The sequence below is a fragment of the Delphinus delphis genome, chromosome 4 (assembly GCF_949987515.2).
Source record: "Delphinus delphis chromosome 4, mDelDel1.2, whole genome shotgun sequence".
Taxonomy (NCBI): Eukaryota; Metazoa; Chordata; class Mammalia; order Artiodactyla; family Delphinidae; genus Delphinus; species Delphinus delphis.
In genome coordinates, this window is record NC_082686.1 from 118,743,835 (window position 1) to 118,762,048 (window position 18,214).

Here is an 18,214-nt window from a genome sequence, read left to right on the forward strand (position 1 = left end):
CTACCTTTCCAGAGAATCTGTACATACTTCTTTCACAGGTGTCATCACATTTCTGGTTAACTCCTTTTACATTTCTGCTCTCCTCAATTAGTATGAAAGCTCCTTGGGGTCAGAGATTTTGTCTCGTATAATCTTTGTTTAAGCACATGGTAGATGCTAATAGATTACTGCTTACTGAGTCTTTGCTATCGGCTTAATCTTACTGGTAATTAATATAACCCTCAAATTTCACTCTATCAGGAGGAGAAAAAAGGACATATCCACCGTAGCACATGAAGAACATTATTCTAGAACTTCTGATGACTGCCTGGTTTCTCCCTCCATCCACAAGTCTAATAATACCAAAATTTTTTGATTTGCTGGAGGGAAAAAGGGACGGAAAAAACCCACAAAATCAACCATATTCACCTCTAAAGCTGTACTCAGCCTTGGTCTATTACCTTTCATGGCCACGACAGTAAAATTATGTCAAATCAATTTAGAAATAGTATGTCAGGACACATGCTCACTTAGGAAAGATTTTGTCTAATGATTAAACCTAACAGAATAAACAATGTTTTGGCATACATCATCCAAAAATTCGTGTAAGCTGAACATTCCAATAAGGATTTAAATGAAATACCATACCATTCTGTTGCAGATTCTAGAGTCAAAGGTTAAATACAAGAAATAAACAGCCAACTTGATCCATTTTTTTGGATGGATACAGCATTTCATCAAATAAGATAGCACTTCTGTCACACGAGTCACCAAACATTTATTAGTAGACTGCTCAGAATGAAATTAGAATAAAATAAAGATCTCCAAGAAACAGTAAAAATCAAGTCATTTAATTTCTCTGTCCCTCGGTTTCATCAGGACATGAGTCAGACTAGACCTCTCTAAATCTCCTTCCAGTTCTAAAGTTCTACATAGAAGAATCTGCTAAAAAAAGGCACAATATACATGAACGAACAATTAGGAATATTTTAATACTATGTGATTACATCTCTAAATTAAAATGTCTCTGATGTAAAAGAAAGCAAACTACTATCTGTAAACAGATTTTCCTCACTTACCTCCAGGTTCTGACATTCCTGAGCAGAATTGGTAGGCAAGCCGATCCACTTGATTTCTTTTTTCTCCTTTGAAATTATGTTCATTGCCATTAGCACATTTAAAGCATCATAAACTCTTCGCCTAATGTTCTTCTGGTCATAAGCCTGCTAAAAAATATTTTTATTGAGTGATAAATTTTAAAGGTTAAGATACAGTCACAGGATATTAGAATATTTAATTAATATTATTATAGTATCTTCAAAGACCTGAAAGAACTGCACACCCAGTGAAAGTATCCTTCAAAAGTAAAGATGAACTAGATACTTTCAAGCAATCTAAAACATAAAACAATCTTAAAAATAAAGATTATGTTACCAACAGATCTAAATTAAACAATACTAAATAAAGGGCCTTCTTTAGGTAAAAGAAAGATAATCTAAGATGGAAGCTTGGAGATGTAGGATGGAATGAAGACCAACTCTAAAGGTAAATCTCAATACTCACTGTATAAAACATAGTATCTTGTAGAGTCTAGAATATATATAGAACTAATATACATGACAATAGTATATATATGAGAAAGGCATAATGAAGTTAAAGTGGCTAAGGCCTTGCAGTGCCTAGGAGGATATCAGACTTTGAAAAGTCAAGGATCCATGTTTTTTTGCGTTTTTGTTTTTGCCGTACGCGGGCCTCTCACTGTTGTGGCCTCTCCCGTTGCGGAGCACAGGCTCCGGACGCGCAGGCTCAGTGGCCATGGCTCACGGGCCCAGCCACTCCGCGGCATGTGGGATCTTCCCGGACCGGGGCACGAACCCGTGTCCCCTGCATCGGCAGGCGGGCTCTCAACCACTGCACCACCAGGGAAGCCCAAGGATCCATGTTTTAAGCTCTAGTAAACGTGCTTCTCAAAATGTGGTCCATGCACTAGTGCTGATCTGTGAACCATTACTAATATACAATGAAAATAGTGAACTTGCACCAAAATATAATCACACAGATCACTATACACACTGTTTAGTTCAGCTGACCTTTTTTGGGGGGGGAGGGGCGGTTAGCAAGACTTTCTTAATGAAGGAAACTGTGTTAACTTACATTGTGGAAAAGCCCCTTATCTCACTGTGCACAGGTGGGTCATATGAACCAAATCCAATCAATCCATGAAAATAAAGGATGGTGGAGCACTGAATCAAGTTAAATATAGAACTAAACTTAAATAAATGGGAGATTTAAGTTATAGAACTGAATGTAAATATTAGAAATCCTGACACTGTAGAAATAATAATAATAAAACCACAAATATCAGAAGGAGGCAGCAAAGGAAGTCTGCTGATCTCCTCCTCCTTGATACTGGAAGGGGCATGAATTCAAAGCAGAGGAACTAAGTAACAATTTTGGCACAATATATTCATTTAAAGTCATAAAAACAACAACAATAATAATAGTCTTTTAACAACTGCCACTAATCAATCCGAATCCTGTGGCAGAGGGGAAAACTGGGAGACGGGAGTAAATAATAGGCATATTGATCTATTTTTCCCTCCATAATCAACAGATACTGGTCTGTAGGTGATAACTTAAGAAATAAAATACTGAAGTTACTTAAAGTTGTAAAAAAAAAAACCCGAACTACAGACTACAAACCTTCCAAATTATCAGAAAAAAAAAAAAAGCAGTGAATAAACAGAAAAAAAAACCCAACCCTTGCTTATATTCGGGAGTGAGGTGGGTAGTTAGTAAAAATGTATGTATGTTAGATGTTGAGAAGTGCTGGGAAGAAATGCCTCATCGTAGTGACAGCTGAGTGAAGATTCGGTGGAGAGGAGAGGGAAACCATATGTACCCCTAGCAAAGAGTATTCCAGGCAAAGGAAACAGCAGGTGCAATGGCTTGATTAGGAGCATATCCACGAAATGTGTGGCTGGAGTGTAGTAACTGAGGGAGTGGATAGTAGGAGATGAGAGGTAATGCTGGGCCGGGTCACACGGGGGCTGGGAGACCATTTAGAGAACTCTGAAGCTCACTGAAAATCAGAATGTCATATACTTTTTTTTTCAAGTGCCCAGGGAAATTAAACGAAAAAGAAATCACCACATAATGGCTCACAAGAAAAATCTCAAAGCAATCCCCCCAAAAAGGAAAAAGTTCAAATCACAACTTCTGATCATAGGTAATAAAGGTAAAAATTCATGACAATGAACAAAAATTCCTACCATCTGGAACTACAAGAAACTTTTCTAATGCAATTCTTAGGTCAAAGAGGAAACTAAAACCAAAGTTATAGAATATCTAAAGAATAACATATCGGAATCAATGGGATATGGCTAAAGCCATGCACAAGAGGAAAAGTCGGGACTTCCCTGGTGGTCCAGTGGTTAAGAATCGGCCTCCCAATGCAGAGGATGCAGGGTTCGATCTCTGGTCAGGGAACGAAGAGCCCACATGCCGCAGGGCAACTAAGCCCACACACCGCAACTACTGAGCCCACGCACTCTGGAGCCTGCGTGCCACAACTAGAGAGAAGCCAGCATGCCACAATGAAGAGCCTGCACACCGCAACGAAAGACCCCACATGCCACAACGAAGATCCCACGTGCCACAACTAAGACCCAATGCAGCCACATACATACATACATACATACATAAATGGAAAAGTCACAGCCACAAAGACTTTCATTACTAAACAAAGATAATAAAAGTAAATAAAGTATATATCATAGTCTGCAGGGTAGAGAAATAACAAAAGTAACTTCAGGAAAGAGAACAGACTATTAAATACAGATAAAAACAGAAATCAACTGCAAAACAGGAGGTCGATACAAACAAATCTAAGAGATGTTTGGGTTTTTTTAATTTTGGAAATATAATTGCAAATAATTTTGAGAGCATGGATGAAATGGAGGATATTCTAAGAAAACATAAAATACCAAACTGACTCTTAATGGAGAAAGCAATTGTAAACAGACTAATCACCAAAAAAGAAATGGAAAAAGCTATCTAAACTCTACCCCCCACCAAGTCACCAGGCCTAGATGGCATCTCAGGTGATTTCTATAAAATTTCAGGGAACAGAACTAGACATCCAATGCCATTAAATCTGTGATAAAGTAAAGAGAAAGAGAAAACCTCTAAATTCATTTTATAAAGCCAGCATAACACTACTAATCAAAATTGCGAAGATGGTACCGAACTGCAGACGGGCGCCATGGAGGCCTGCGAGCAGGTCCAAAAGGGGCCCTTGAAGCTGAAAGGTGTGGCAGAGCTCAGCATGACCAAGCAGAAGAAAAAGGACAAAGACAAGGCAAAACGCCTGGAAGCGATGGGAATGAGCACAAAGAACAAGGAGAAGAGGTGTGGCCTGGAAATGTGGACCTCGGCCCAGGTGGCCTTGGAGGAGATGCAGCAAATGGAGAGGACCCTGAAGAAAGCATCCCAAACCCACAAACCGAGAGCAGAGGACTCAACACAGACCTGGACACGCTCACGGAGCACTGTGACATGCCCAGCGTCAGCTGGGAAAAGTAGCTTCCCTGCCCCAGGGTATGGGGTGGCACGGAAGGGAAGCAGAAGGCAAAGCTGGGGGTATGTTTGGTGCCTTTGGTATTTTCCAGAAACATTCTTTTACACACACCCTTGTGTCTTCTGCTGAGACAGTGCTTTTCAAAGCAGTGTGCCCTCATTCCGGACTTGATTAAAGTAAGACTGTCCTTTTATTCTATTTTGATTTCTTGGTAGCACACAGGAGGTAAACCATTTTAGTTTGGAATGGGAATTTTTGCAAGTTTATCCAGAGATTAAGGTTGTTTCTGGGTAAGTGCCATGGAAGAGTGTTTTCACCCCTGAGCTGCATCTGCCTCTTTGACAGCCATCCAGCTGCCTTTGCCTGCGTGAGGCTGACTCCAGAGGACAAGGAGCTGATGCCAGGGCAGCCTGCAGCATGTACACCCCCTTCGGGCCCTGCATGGGCTGCCCTGCCAAGCTCCCTCTAGCTTGGGGCTTCTGCTCTTCCACCAAGAGCCTGGGGAGCCTTCAGTCACCCTCCCCAGCCACCTGGCCCGTGAGACAACGCAGCCTGGGCGGCAGAACAACTACCTAAGGTGACGATGGAATATACCCCTTGTCCCTTTCTGAATCTGGGCCAGCTCGTAGCCTCTCCTCCCAATACTCCATTCCCGACATGTCTAGTGAGTGTTGCCAAGGCAGACGCTGCTAATCGCGTACAGCATTCTTTGTAACAGAACTCAGACACAGTCTGCTTCCCTACTCTCAACGCTAAGATCGAAGTAGTTCCCGTATTTATTCAGACTTGGCACGTTAATGTGTTTGGCGTTCCTGGCCTAAGGATACCTCAAGGGTGATGGGACCAAGGCGGCAGAGTCCCAGCACAGACAGACATGGGTGCAGTCAAAAAGGAGGACCCAGGTTCTGATGCTGGAGAACCAGGAACTTTGAAGGCCTATACGTGTACTCACTAGATAGGGATCAAACTGCATATGCTACTGGGAGAAATGTCTGTATTGACAAAGACACTGAAAGAATAACAAAGCCAGAAGAGAAACCAGTCTGGGACTCATGTGAACTGCAGAATAAAGGGAAAAAAGTTATTAAAAAAACAGCAAAGATGGTAAAAACAAAAGTAAAAACAACCCTCACCAATCTCATTCATTAATACCAGTGTAAAAATCCTAAAATTCCAGGAAACTATCCAGAGTTTGATTAAACTCAGCATCCATTCCTAATTGTTTTAATTAAGAAAAAAGAAATAAACATTCATTAAAAAATTAAGTTATGGTTACTATCATCTCAAAATAAAACCTTTATCATAATTAAGGTTGCAAAACTACAAATATTTCTACTGTCAAGAATTAAAGACTCAATATGACTACAGTTACTACTATTACTTAATACTGTTGTGGAATACCTATAGTATGACTACATTTAAATAAAATGCAAACTGATTTATAATGATAAAAAGCATATCAGCAGTTGCCTGGAGATAGAGGGAGAGGGAGGGATGGATGACAAAGGCAGGAAGAACCTTTTGGGAGTGATGTAAATGTTTTGTGCCTTGATTATGGTGGTGATGACACAGGTGCATACAAGTGTCAAAACTCACTGAATTTTACACTTGAAATGAATACATCTTATTGTATGTAAATTATTCCCCCAACAGATAAGGAAAAAATAATTTAATTGCACACTTAAGACATGTGTATTTCCCTCCCTGCATGTAATTTTATCTCCATTTTTAAAAAGTGAGAATGATTTATACGTGCTAAAAAAAGAGGCTCTAAGATAAATATTGCTAAGAAAATAAAATTAAAACTGAAGCATGCAGGCTTTCCTGGCGGCACAGTGCTTAAGAATCCGCCTGTCAATGCAGGGGACACAGGTTCGAGCCCTGGGCTGGGAAGATCCCACATGCCGTGGAGCAACTAAGCCTGTGCGCCACAACTACTTAGCCCGTGTGCTACAACTACTGAAGCCCACACGCCTAGAGCCCATGCTCCACAACAAGAGAAGCCACCACAATGAGAAGCCCGCGCACTGCAACGAAGAGTAGCTCCCGCTCACAACTAGAGAAAGCCCACGCACAGCAACGAAGACCCAACGCAACCAAAAATAAATAAATAAATTTTAAAAATAAATGACTAAAATAAAATGAAGCATACAAAAGCATAATCACATTTGGGTTTACAATAATAAAAGAAATAAATTTTATTATATATATATGCATATAGAATGTCTGGAATGATACTCAGGAATCTGGTAATAGTGAAGAGTGCCTTTGGGGAGGCAGATTAGGGTCTGTGGTAGAGGAGAGATATTTTTTATTACATACTCTTCGGTACAAGTGAATTTTTATAAACATGTTCATGTAGTATTTTTTCAATTAAAAACGAGATACAATTTTCTTATTGACTTAGACATGGAAGAAACACTAAAAGGCTCAGCAATGTATTTGAAGTCATTCAAATATAAAAAGCATATTTTTACAAAGTATGTTTCTTCAATAACCCCCAAAGACATTTAAAAAATACTTGTCCATCTTTATGTTTAAATAAATAGTAAAAGAATTCCTTCTAAGACAAAACAACAAAAAATCAAAACAACAAAATTCCCCAAGACAATTATGAAACCCTCAAGTAAAGGAGGAGTTGGGGATTCCCTAGCTTGTCCGAATCCCCGAATTGACACAGACAACCCAGAGAGGGACACCGCTGCATCACTCATCACAGTCAATGTCAAGTGCATGATCTACCTACCGAATCGGCTGCCAGATGGTTATTGGAATTGGTGAACTCGGACACCAGCTCATCAGCTACTTCATTATATGATGTTGTGCCTTTCCGCTGAACTTTCTCACACACTTTCATTGAAAAATGTCTCAAGCCTTTTCCATTTTTATCTCCTTTTTTGCTTCGTTTGCTAAAAGAGAAAAAAAAATTATACTCCATTATACTTTAGAGATTTCCTTTACAAAACGTAAAATAATGTGAGAAGACAGGAATTTGATCGATTTTTCATTGAATTAGAGATAAGGAAATGTTTTAAACTTAATTTTTGCCTTAAAAGCCTAATAAAGTATAAAGCTAGAGTGCTTTTCTATGCCCATTCATTTATTCAATAAATATTTACTGACCAGTTACTTATTATTATGTGCCAGGGACTGTTTTACACATTGGGAGAAGATCCGTGAAAACAACAGACAAAAACTCTGCACTTGCAGTTTATATTCTCAATACTTATCATTTTTTATTCTATATATGGTGCAGCTTTTTTTTTTTCCACCTAAAATTAAAAATACCACTGTTCTCAGGTTCAGTTATCTACTCAATTTTCAATCAGAGGTCATTGGTATTAATAACGAATCTACATCTTCGGTTATCTTAAGTTAGGTTAATGCCTAGGTCTAACCTTTGATAACTTAATCATTAAAATTTCAGGGGCACAGTTTAGTTCTACTAATATCTGAGTACCAATTATATAATAGGAACTGTATTAGGGACTAGAAGTACAAAAATGATAACCGAGGCAAAATCCTTTCCCTCAATGAGTCTTGAGGCCGGAAGAGAGACAAAACCGACATATAATGACAGATAATTCTAATATAATAACGTAAGTGCCAAGTCAGAGTTATTCACAATGTTCTATGGGAACTGGGAAGAGGGATATCTAGTCTAACTGGAGGAAGTCTTCCTGGAGTAAGAATCAGTGAAAAGAATCAACAAAATGAAAAGGAAATCCATGGAATGGGAGAAAATATTTGCAAACCCTTTATGTGGTAAGTGGTTAATATCTAAAATATCTAAGAAACATCTACGACTCAATAGCAAAACAAATAACACAATTAAAAAATAGGCAAAGGACATGAATAGACATTTCTCCAAAGAAAACATACAAATGGCCAACAGCTATATGAAAAGGTGTTCAACATCACTAATCGTAAGAGAAACACAAATCAAAACCACAATGACATATGATCTCACACCTGTCAGGACGACTATTATTTAAAAAAAAAAGATAACAAGTGTTGGTGAGAGTGTAGAGAAATTACAATAGAACCCTTGCACATTGTTGGTGGGAATGTAAAAATGGTACAGCTGCTATGGAAAAAAAATATGGAGGTTCCTCAAAAAATTAAAAATGGAACTACCATATAATCCAGCAATCCCATTTCTGGGTATATACCCAAAAGAATTGAAATCAGGATCTCAAAGAGATATATCGGTCATGTTCATTGCAGCTTTATTCACAATAGTCAAGATATGGAAAACTCATAGATGGATGAATGGATAAAGAAAATATGGGGGGGGGTGTGTATGTATATATATATACACACATACACACTGGAATATTATTCAGTCTTGAAAAAGAATAAAACCCTGCCATATGTGACAACATGGATGAACCTGGAGGACATCATGCTAAGTGAAATGAGCCAGTCACAGAAGGACAAACATTGCATGATTCCACTCACATGAGGGATCTGAAATAGTCAAACTCACAGAAGCGGAGAGTAGAATGGTGCCTGCCAGAGGCTGGAGGGAAAGGGGAAATGGGGAGTTTGCTATGCAAAGGAACCTAGACTTTATCATATTCCATCAGTATAATTATATTCGTTTATAAGTTATTTACATGTTCTACTGTGTTATGTCCATTAAGAAATATATGCTAAATGTACTTTTCAAAAGAATAAGGACAGATGTCTACTTTCTTTTTCCCACACTCCCAATCATCTGTGTAGTACTCACTGTGGTCACAGACTACTATTGAAATACTGGGATGCCACTAAATGGTATTGAGTGGGGGAGTGGCCTGGTGAAATTATCAGTGAGGCAGAGATTCTGGCAGCAGAGTAACTTACGAAGGGCAGAAACAGAAACAGGAAGACCTGTTGAGAGGCTACTGTAATAGCCCAGGCAAGCAGTGCTGAATTTCAGGAAACTGGTAGGACCGGATAAGAAGAGATGGATTTGCAAAAATGTTAAAGATAAAAACCAGTGGAGGACTTCCCTGGTGGCGCAGTGGTTAACAATCTGCCTGCCAATGCAGGAGACACAGGTTCGATCCCTGGTCCAGCAAGATCCCACATACTGCGGAGCAACTAAGCCCATGAGCCACAACTACTGAGCCTGCACGCCAAACTACTGAAGCCCGCATGCCCTAGAGCCCACACTCTGCAACTACTGAGCCCGGGAGGCACAACTACTAAAGCCCACGTGCCTAGAGCCCGTGCTCCACAACAAGAGAAGCCACCGCAATGAGAAGCCCGTGCACCGCAACAAAGAGTAGTGCCCCGCTCACCGCAACTAGAGAAAGCCCGCGCACAGAAACGAAGACCCAACGCAGCCAAAAAAAAAAAAAAAAAAAAATCAATGGAACTAAATGATTGATCGATGTGGATTGTAGGGAAGAAGAAATAGGACAATGATCCTTAAAAGGAGGGGTCATTTACTGAGGTCAAGGAGACAGGAATGAATTCATGAATTCCATTTTAAACCTTCTCATTTGCACTGTCCAGTACTCTAGGTGTAACCCACATGTGTCTGTTGAACACCTGGAATGTGCCAAGTCTGAATTGCGTATGCTGTCAGTGTGAAATACACACTGCATTTCAAAGACCTTCATGAGAAATGAAGGTAAAAGAGCTCATGTATAATTTTTATAACTACATGCTGAAATATATTATTTTAGATATACTAGATTAAATAAAAGATATATAATCAATTTCACATACTTCCATCTACTTTTTTTTTTTTTTTTGTGGTACGCGGGCCTCTCACCGTTGTGGCCTCTCCCGTTGCGGAGCACAGGCTCCGGACGCGCAGGCTCAGCAGCCATGGCTCACGGGCCCAGCCGCTCCGTGGCATGTGGGATCTTCCCGGACCGGGGCACGAACCCGTGTCCCCTGCATCGGCAAGCGGACTCTCAACCACTGCGCCACCAGGGAAGCCCTCCATCTACTTTTTAAATTGGCTGCTGGAAAATTAAAACTTACATGTGTCTTGTATTACATTCTATCGGGCAGCAATGATGTTGAGTTTGACATGCCTATAGAACATCCAAATGGGTGTATTCAATAGATAGTTGAATATATTAGTCTACAGCTAGTGGGAGAGGTCACTTACAAACTTATCAGCACGTGTACCCATGCCAACTCTCCTTCCTACCAGTCTCAGAGAATTAGGTAACCCTCTTCCTTTTCAAATCTAACTTCCTTTTACAAGATGACAGCTTTATTGAAATACCATTTACGTACCATGAACTTCGTCTTTTTAAAGTATACAATTCAGTGGTTTTCAGAAGTTGTGCAACCATCACCACAACCTAATTTCTTCATCCTAAAAGGAAACTCTGTACCCATGAGCAGTCACTCCTCAGCCTCCCTGCCCCCTGTACCTGGCAACCACTATTCTATTTTCTGTTTCTATGGAACTGCCTATTCTTCAATGTCAACTTTGCAAATGGAGTGCTTCTGTTTCTGTATTGTTTGCTTTCCTTGAGTTGGCCCATCCAGTGTTTTGTTTGTTTTTTGAATGTACAACCTATGATGGAAGCTGAATCTGTTCAAGACTCCAGCTCCACCTACCAGTTTGAAGGAAATACCGAGGACAGAAGAACACGTTAAACTATACAAGAGAGATGCGATACGCAAAATCTTTAGGATTCCTCTTCAGGACATATAATGGAGTTTCTTCAACTAATAATTTGTAAGGGAAAAGAGGAGCGAAAGAGTGAGAGACATACAGAGGGGGAATCTACAGATTATAAAAGACATCAATTTATTTAAATTCTGATTCATACAGACTGTAAACACACACACACACACACACCCCAGTTATGGGGGAGTCTGGGAACACAGCAATAGCAGCGTAGTTCTCAAACTCTCCAAATCCCCACATAAAAACAGATGGAATGACTAGGCAGCAAAACCTAAACCCCTCGACAACATTTACAACAAAACTAGATGACAAAGTACCTTCAACAAATGCCAGAATACAAACTACCAATAGCCAAAAGGCCTACACGGTAGTGTCTGCGTGGGCAGAAAAAGAGAGATTCAATGAGGCTGCATTTAATGGAACTCAGAACAGAATAAGCCCAAAATAGGCAACAAGAATTTGCTAGAAAGCACAACAGGCCAATTTGAGAGCAGCAGTTGAAATGAGAAGGAGTTTTGACCTCTCAGTACCAGCTGAGTGCAAGAGCCTGCCAACAAAGACTGAAGAGGTTGCAACAATCTAGCCCGTATGATTCCCACGAGTGATATTCAAGAGAAAATTAGAAATATTGGAGGGAGGCGAAGAATATATAGACAATAAGAGGATCTGAAGAAGAAAATCAAGGCAAGGGAACAGAATAAATACTAAATGCTAAGTAAGTCAAGAAAGTGTTCATGAAATAAAAGGAAAAAGAGACTATCAGCCTAGAATGACAAACACCAAAACATTCTAGTAAAACTGCTGTATTTCAAAGAACTTTTTAGGTATCTAGAAAAAGAGAGTATCCTATTTTTCAACAGCAAATTGTTACATTAGAAGAATATTAATATATTTAAGAATTTGAAAGAAAGTATGAGACAAGGATTTTTGTATCCAGCATAACTGACTTAGACAATCAGAATGACTAAAGAAACATTGACATAAAGGCCTTGTGAGTGTTTATGTATAGTTACCTGTAGACGTGAGACAAAATGAGGGCTAAGAGGCAGAGAGTATAGTATTTAAATAGGCAAATGCTCAAATACTGTGGGACTATTATGTATGACCATTAGAAGAATGGGAAGAGAATGGAGAGAGCATATGTAAAAAATTTTTTTAATGTTTTCAATAATCATGTTAATGATTATATTAGTATTATTATTTGGGACTATTGAGCATGTACTATGGGATAAAGTCAACGAGTAATTACCATATACATTAATTCTAACATCTCATCCCCAACATCCTTAAAGATCAAGATTCTTGGAATGGAAAAAAGAGGATTGGGATGTAATGGAGAAGAGGTTTAATAAGATTTGAATTGGAAATATCAATATGAACTCATGAAGTACTGTATCTTTGTGGGTGTGTATCTTAGCTCTCTCCATTTAAAAGGACTAGAAAATATGACCAACCTGGTAGCAGAGAGCATCCTTAGCCCCTAACTGGAGCTTGACATATAATTCACCCTAAAGGAAACCAGAGCTTCTTAGAGAAATGGCTGATTCCATGTACAGGGCAGGAAATGGACAAGATGAACTTGGAACATCTTGCCACACCAGATAACAAACAAGCTATCAAAGTCATCTAGGGTCATATCAAAAGGACTTATGAGTCAAGTATTATAGAAGAGGCTCCCACAGACCTAAGACGGGACAATTTAAGTTTTAATAGTGACAATTGCATTGTATGAAACCCATCAAATACGTTTACATTCATGAGTTTATAATGATTTTTTTTTTTTTTTTGCGGTACACGGGCCTCTCACTGTTGTGGCCTCTCCCGTTGCGGAGCACAGGCTCCGGACGCGCAGGCTCAGCGGCCATGGCTCACGGGCCCAGCCGCTCCGCGGCATGTGGGATCTTCCCGGACCGGGGCACCAACCCGCGTCCCCTGCATCGGCAGGCAGACTCTCAACCACTGCGCCACCAGGGAAGCCTTATAATGATATTTTTAGGCCACATTGTGTGGCATGCGGGATCTTAGTTCCCCAGTCAGGGATCGAACCTGTGCCCCCTGCATTGGGAGCACAGAGTCTTAACCACTGGACCACCAGGGAAGTCCCTATAATGATATTTTTTAAAGGGAAGACTTGTTCACCTTTGGAGGAAGACAGAAACAAACTCATCATCTTGAAAACTGGTCAGTAAAGGGAAGGGATCACGCTTTATTCTGCTTTCCTATATAAACTGTCCCTTCAGGTAAACAAACTGTAGAAGAGGAAAAGAGTCTTTATATAAAAGTAGTGCCTGTAGTAAATGAAGTAGAAGTGACAGAATAACACTAACAGCCACACACCATGAATGAACAGATACAAGCATTAAGCATCAGTGGTGTTCACATCATAAAAAGAGAGATAATCAAATGTTATGTGCCTTTTAACGGAAGAACACACTACTATCTATATTCCAGCCAAAGGATCAAACGTCAGTCTAATAAAGCCTCTGAATCTTACTGCCAAACTACAGAAATACAGGGAACAGAGAAACATACTGAGATGCACGTGAGTGTGCAACCAGCGAAATCTAGACTGTGGGAAATTTGATAGGTCAAATGGCCTAGTTCCTTCCACAACTAAAGTATAGGAAAATAATGGGACAGAGGAAAATTCTATATATAAAACACAATCAACTTTTGTTTTTAGTGAGCAAGACTAAAATGTTCCAAAGGATGCACATTTAGGTGATAAAACTAATTAAACATGCAAGAAAGTGATAACTATAAAAATCAGGGTAATGGTTATTTATAGGGGAGAGAGGGGATGGGGGCATATGGAGGGGCTTCTGGGGTTCTACTTCCTCATCTGGTGATGGTTACAAGAGTGTTTGCCTTAGAGTAACTCATTAGTTATACATTTGCTTTTTGGTGATTTTCTGTATCTGTATTTTATTTGACAAAATTTTAAGAAAAGCAAACAAACAAAACATGACATTTGAAACAACTCGAAATCTGAATGCTTACTAGATATTTGATATTAAGGAATTACTGCTAATTTTCTTAGGTATAATAATGATATGTTTAAAAATGAGTCTTTTTAGAAATAAATACTGAGATACGATGAAGATGATAGGATGTCCTGGATTTGCTTTAAAATAATATAGAAGGGATAGGGACTTCCCTGGTGGTCCAGTGGTTAAGAATCCATCTTCCAATGCAGGCGACGTGGGCTCGATCCCTGGTCAGGGAACTAAGATCCCACATGCTGTGGGGCAACTAAGCCCATACACCACAACTAGAGAGCCTGCGTGCCACAACTACAGAGCCCATGTGCTCTGGAGGCTGCACACCACAACTAGAGAGCTGTGCACCGCAACCACTGAGCCCGTGTGCTCTGGAGCCCATGCACCACAACTAGAGAGAAACCCACGCACTGCTACGAAGAGCCCGCACACGGCAACAAAAGTTCCTGTGTGCCGCAACTAAGACCTGACACAGCCAAAAATAAAAAATAAATAAAATAATGTAGAAGGGGTATATACAAAACAAGATACACCATTATTGCTTAAGTTCAGAGACGGGTACATAGGAGGCTCATAATATGAATCATGTACTTCTATATTTAAATTTCTCCAAAATAAAGAGTTTTTTAAAAAAGAAGAGAAAAATAATGGTTCTAGCATATCCTCGGTTATTTACATAGATTTAGTCCTTAGGCTCAGTTTCCTCCACTCAGCCCAGCCTTCTCAGGAAGGGGTCCTTATACATCACAATACCGTATTAATACAAAGGAGAACTCAACATGTCCAATCCATAACTCCTGAACCTACTCCAGTTCTCATCTAGGTGAGTGACGGCACCATCCACCCAATCACCCGAGCCAGAAACAACAGATTCATCCTAATCTCCCTTTCTATCTCATCAGTCTAATTCTGTCAAATCTAATCTAAGTCTTGTCCTAAAGAGTTCTTAAATTCAACCTCTTCTCTCTGTTCCCACTGCCGTAAGTTCAGGCCCTCATAATCTCTCTCAGAATATAACTAGACATAAAAAAGAACGAAATAATGCCACTTACAACAACATGGATGGACCAAGAGATTATCATACTAAGTGAAGTCAGAAAGAGAAAGACAAATATCATATGATATTGCTTATATGCAGAATATTTTTAAAAATGATACAAATTAACTTATTTTTACAAAACAGAAATATACTCACAGACATAGAAAACAAACTTATGGTTCCTGAAGGGGAAAGCGTGAGGGAAGGAGGATAAACTAGGAGTTTGGGGTTAGAATATACACACTACTATATATAAAATAGATAACCAACAAGAACCTACTGTATAGCACAGGGAACCATACTCAATATCTTATAATAACCTATAAGGGAAAAGAATCTGAAAAAAAAAATATATATATATATACAGACACAAACAATATATAATTGAATCACTCTGCTGTACACCTGAAACTAATACTGTAAATCAACTATATTTCAATAAGTTTTTTTTTTTAAAAAGGAAAAAAAAAGAATATAACTGGAGCCATATAACTCTTTTCCTTTGTGCTGCGTAGAGGCGAGGGCTTTCAATCCCTCCTCCACATGGCCATCCTGGTGACCTTTCTACATAACCCTAATAACCTGGTGCTAATGGTAGTAAAGAGCATACACTCCCTGAATTTAAGTGTGTACCAGTCATTGGACTAAGTAATTTCATTTCTCAAAAGAATTCATCAATTCCTGTCTGCTACATACATTTCCCCACACAACCCACTCTACGCTGATCTGTCCTTAGAGTTTAGTGTATTCAGACATAAATGGCTAGTCACACCTAAATTTACATAATTAGTGCAAGTTAGGTAACAAAATACTTAAGAATTGCTAGAGACAGGAGTTATTTTGAAAGAAATACGTTGTGTGTGGGATTTTACATTTATGTTAAGAATTGGACAATGGCTTAAAGTAAATAAAATCCTTAACTCAGTGTTTACATACTTTTTAAAAGCCAGGGATGAAGCAGGGTTGTTGTTTTTCATATAATTCTAGGTCTTTTTTAAAAAGAGAGTAATAAGACAATCATACAGTAGTTTTGGGGGGATCACTTGACTAATTTGCCCTCTACAGTCATACCTGGATAATATTTAAAGGAAGAAACTAGATAGGAATAACTAGATTTTTAACAACTATTAAATGCTTATGAACATATTCTCGAAACACAGATATAAGACTACAGTATGAGTTTTATACGGTTAGTTCAGTGTACGAATTGATAGACTTGAAGAAAGCTGTGGCTAAGTATCAACACTGGTAAACTATTTATTAACTATATATTTTCAGCAGTTTACTTCATTTAACTCTGATCCCACAGTTTTCGTTGATCTGAAAAATACAGACATAAATACCCATCTTGCTGTGAGGATTAAATCATACATCACATATAAAACTGGTCCAGGAAGATCCCACATGCCGTAGAGCAACTAAGCCCGTGCGCCACAACTACTGAGCCTGCGCTCTAGAGCCCGCGAGCCACAACTACTGAGCCCACGTGCCACAACTACTGAAGCCCGCGCACCTAGAGCCTGTGCTCCGCAACGAGAGAAGCTACCGCAATGAGAAGCCTGCGCACCGCAACGAAGAGTAGACCCCACTCGCCGCAACCAGAGAAAGCCCACATGCAGCAACGAAGACCCAACGCAGCCAAAAATAAATAAATTAGTTAATTAACTTTTTTAAAAAAAGAAATTAAGCCTGATCTTTGGAAGGCTGGTGGAGCAGCATGCCAAAACCCAATCAATGTCTACATTAAAATTCAACAGAATTTAGAATAGCTAATACCTGCAGTACACAGACAGGAGATTTGGTTCTGCGACCAATTCTATAAACCACTTCTTTAAAAGTTAAGTGAACAACACCTCTAGTAAAAGAACATTAAAAGGTAAAAGGCTATATAAAGAACTCAACAACAACAAAAACAACTCAACTCAAAAATGGACAAAGGACTTGAAAAGATGTTTCTTCCAAGAAGATATACAAATGGCCAGTAAGTACATAAAAAGACGATCAACATCGCTAATCACTAGGGAAATGCAAATCAAAACCACAATGAGACACCACTCACACACATTAGGATGGCTATTATTAAAAACAACAACAAAAAACAGTTAAGTGTTGGGAGGATGTGGAAAAATTGGAGCCTTCATGCACTGCTGGTGGGAATGTAAAACGGTGCAGCCATTGTAGAAAATACTATGGTAGTTCCACAAAAAACTGAGCATATAATTACCATATGATCCAGCAATTCCACGTTAGGGTATATACCCAAAGAAATTTAAAGTAGGGTCTCCAACAGATGTTTGTATACCCACATTCATACCAGCAATATTCACAATAGCCAAAAGGTGAAAACAACCCAAATATCTATCAATAGATGAATGAATAAACAGAATGTGGTAAATGCACATAACAGATTCCTCAGCTTTTAAAAAAATGAAATTCTGATACAACATGAATGAACCTTGAAGACATGATAAGTGAAATAAGCCAGACACAAAAGGGTAAACATTGTATGATTCCTCTTATATGAGGCACCTAAAATAGTCAAATTTATAGAGACAGAAAGTAAAACTATGGTTACCGCAGACTGGAAGAGGAGAAAGTGGGGAGTTATTGCTTAATCAGTAAGGAGTGGCAGTATGGGATGGTGAAAAAGTTCTGCAGATGGCTAGTGGCAACAGATGCACAATAATTTCTTATTTATTTTCTCAGTGGTTTTTTTGCTTTTGAACTTATTTATGTTTTGTTGTCTTTTGTGCTTAAGTGTTGATGGCTTCACGAGCCTGAATATCTATAAAATAAGATGTTGTGGTTTTAGCATTTCATCATTATTTCGAAAAAAGCCAAACTCAGTATACAAGGGAACATGCTTCTGAGCAAAACAAACTTTATTGTTCTTCATTCTTTAAACTATTTCCATTGTCACATCTGGCTTACTACTACTGTCACCACATTCAGAAAAGATGTGCCTTTTCTTG

General features: G+C 39.0%; 1 protein-coding gene and 1 pseudogene across 6 annotated transcripts in view; one reads left to right on the top strand and one right to left on the bottom strand.

Moving 5' to 3' along the window:
• Nucleotides 1–18,214, bottom strand: part of TFDP2 (transcription factor Dp-2) — a 171,580-nt gene that overhangs the window by 21,461 nt on the left and 131,905 nt on the right. For 5 of the 6 annotated variants that reach the window (XM_060011358.1, XM_060011356.1, XM_060011360.1 and 2 more), the window contains 2 exons: nucleotides 7,305–7,467; nucleotides 1,059–1,205 (listed from right to left, as the gene is read on the bottom strand). In XM_060011358.1, the coding sequence (XP_059867341.1) occupies nucleotides 1,059–1,205; nucleotides 7,305–7,467 (310 nt within the window). The remainder of the gene's footprint in view (nucleotides 1–1,058; nucleotides 1,206–7,304; nucleotides 7,468–18,214) is intronic. The other variant, XM_060011357.1, reaches the window with a different exon arrangement.
• LOC132424286 (protein FAM32A-like) lies at nucleotides 4,244–4,563 on the top strand (annotated as a pseudogene).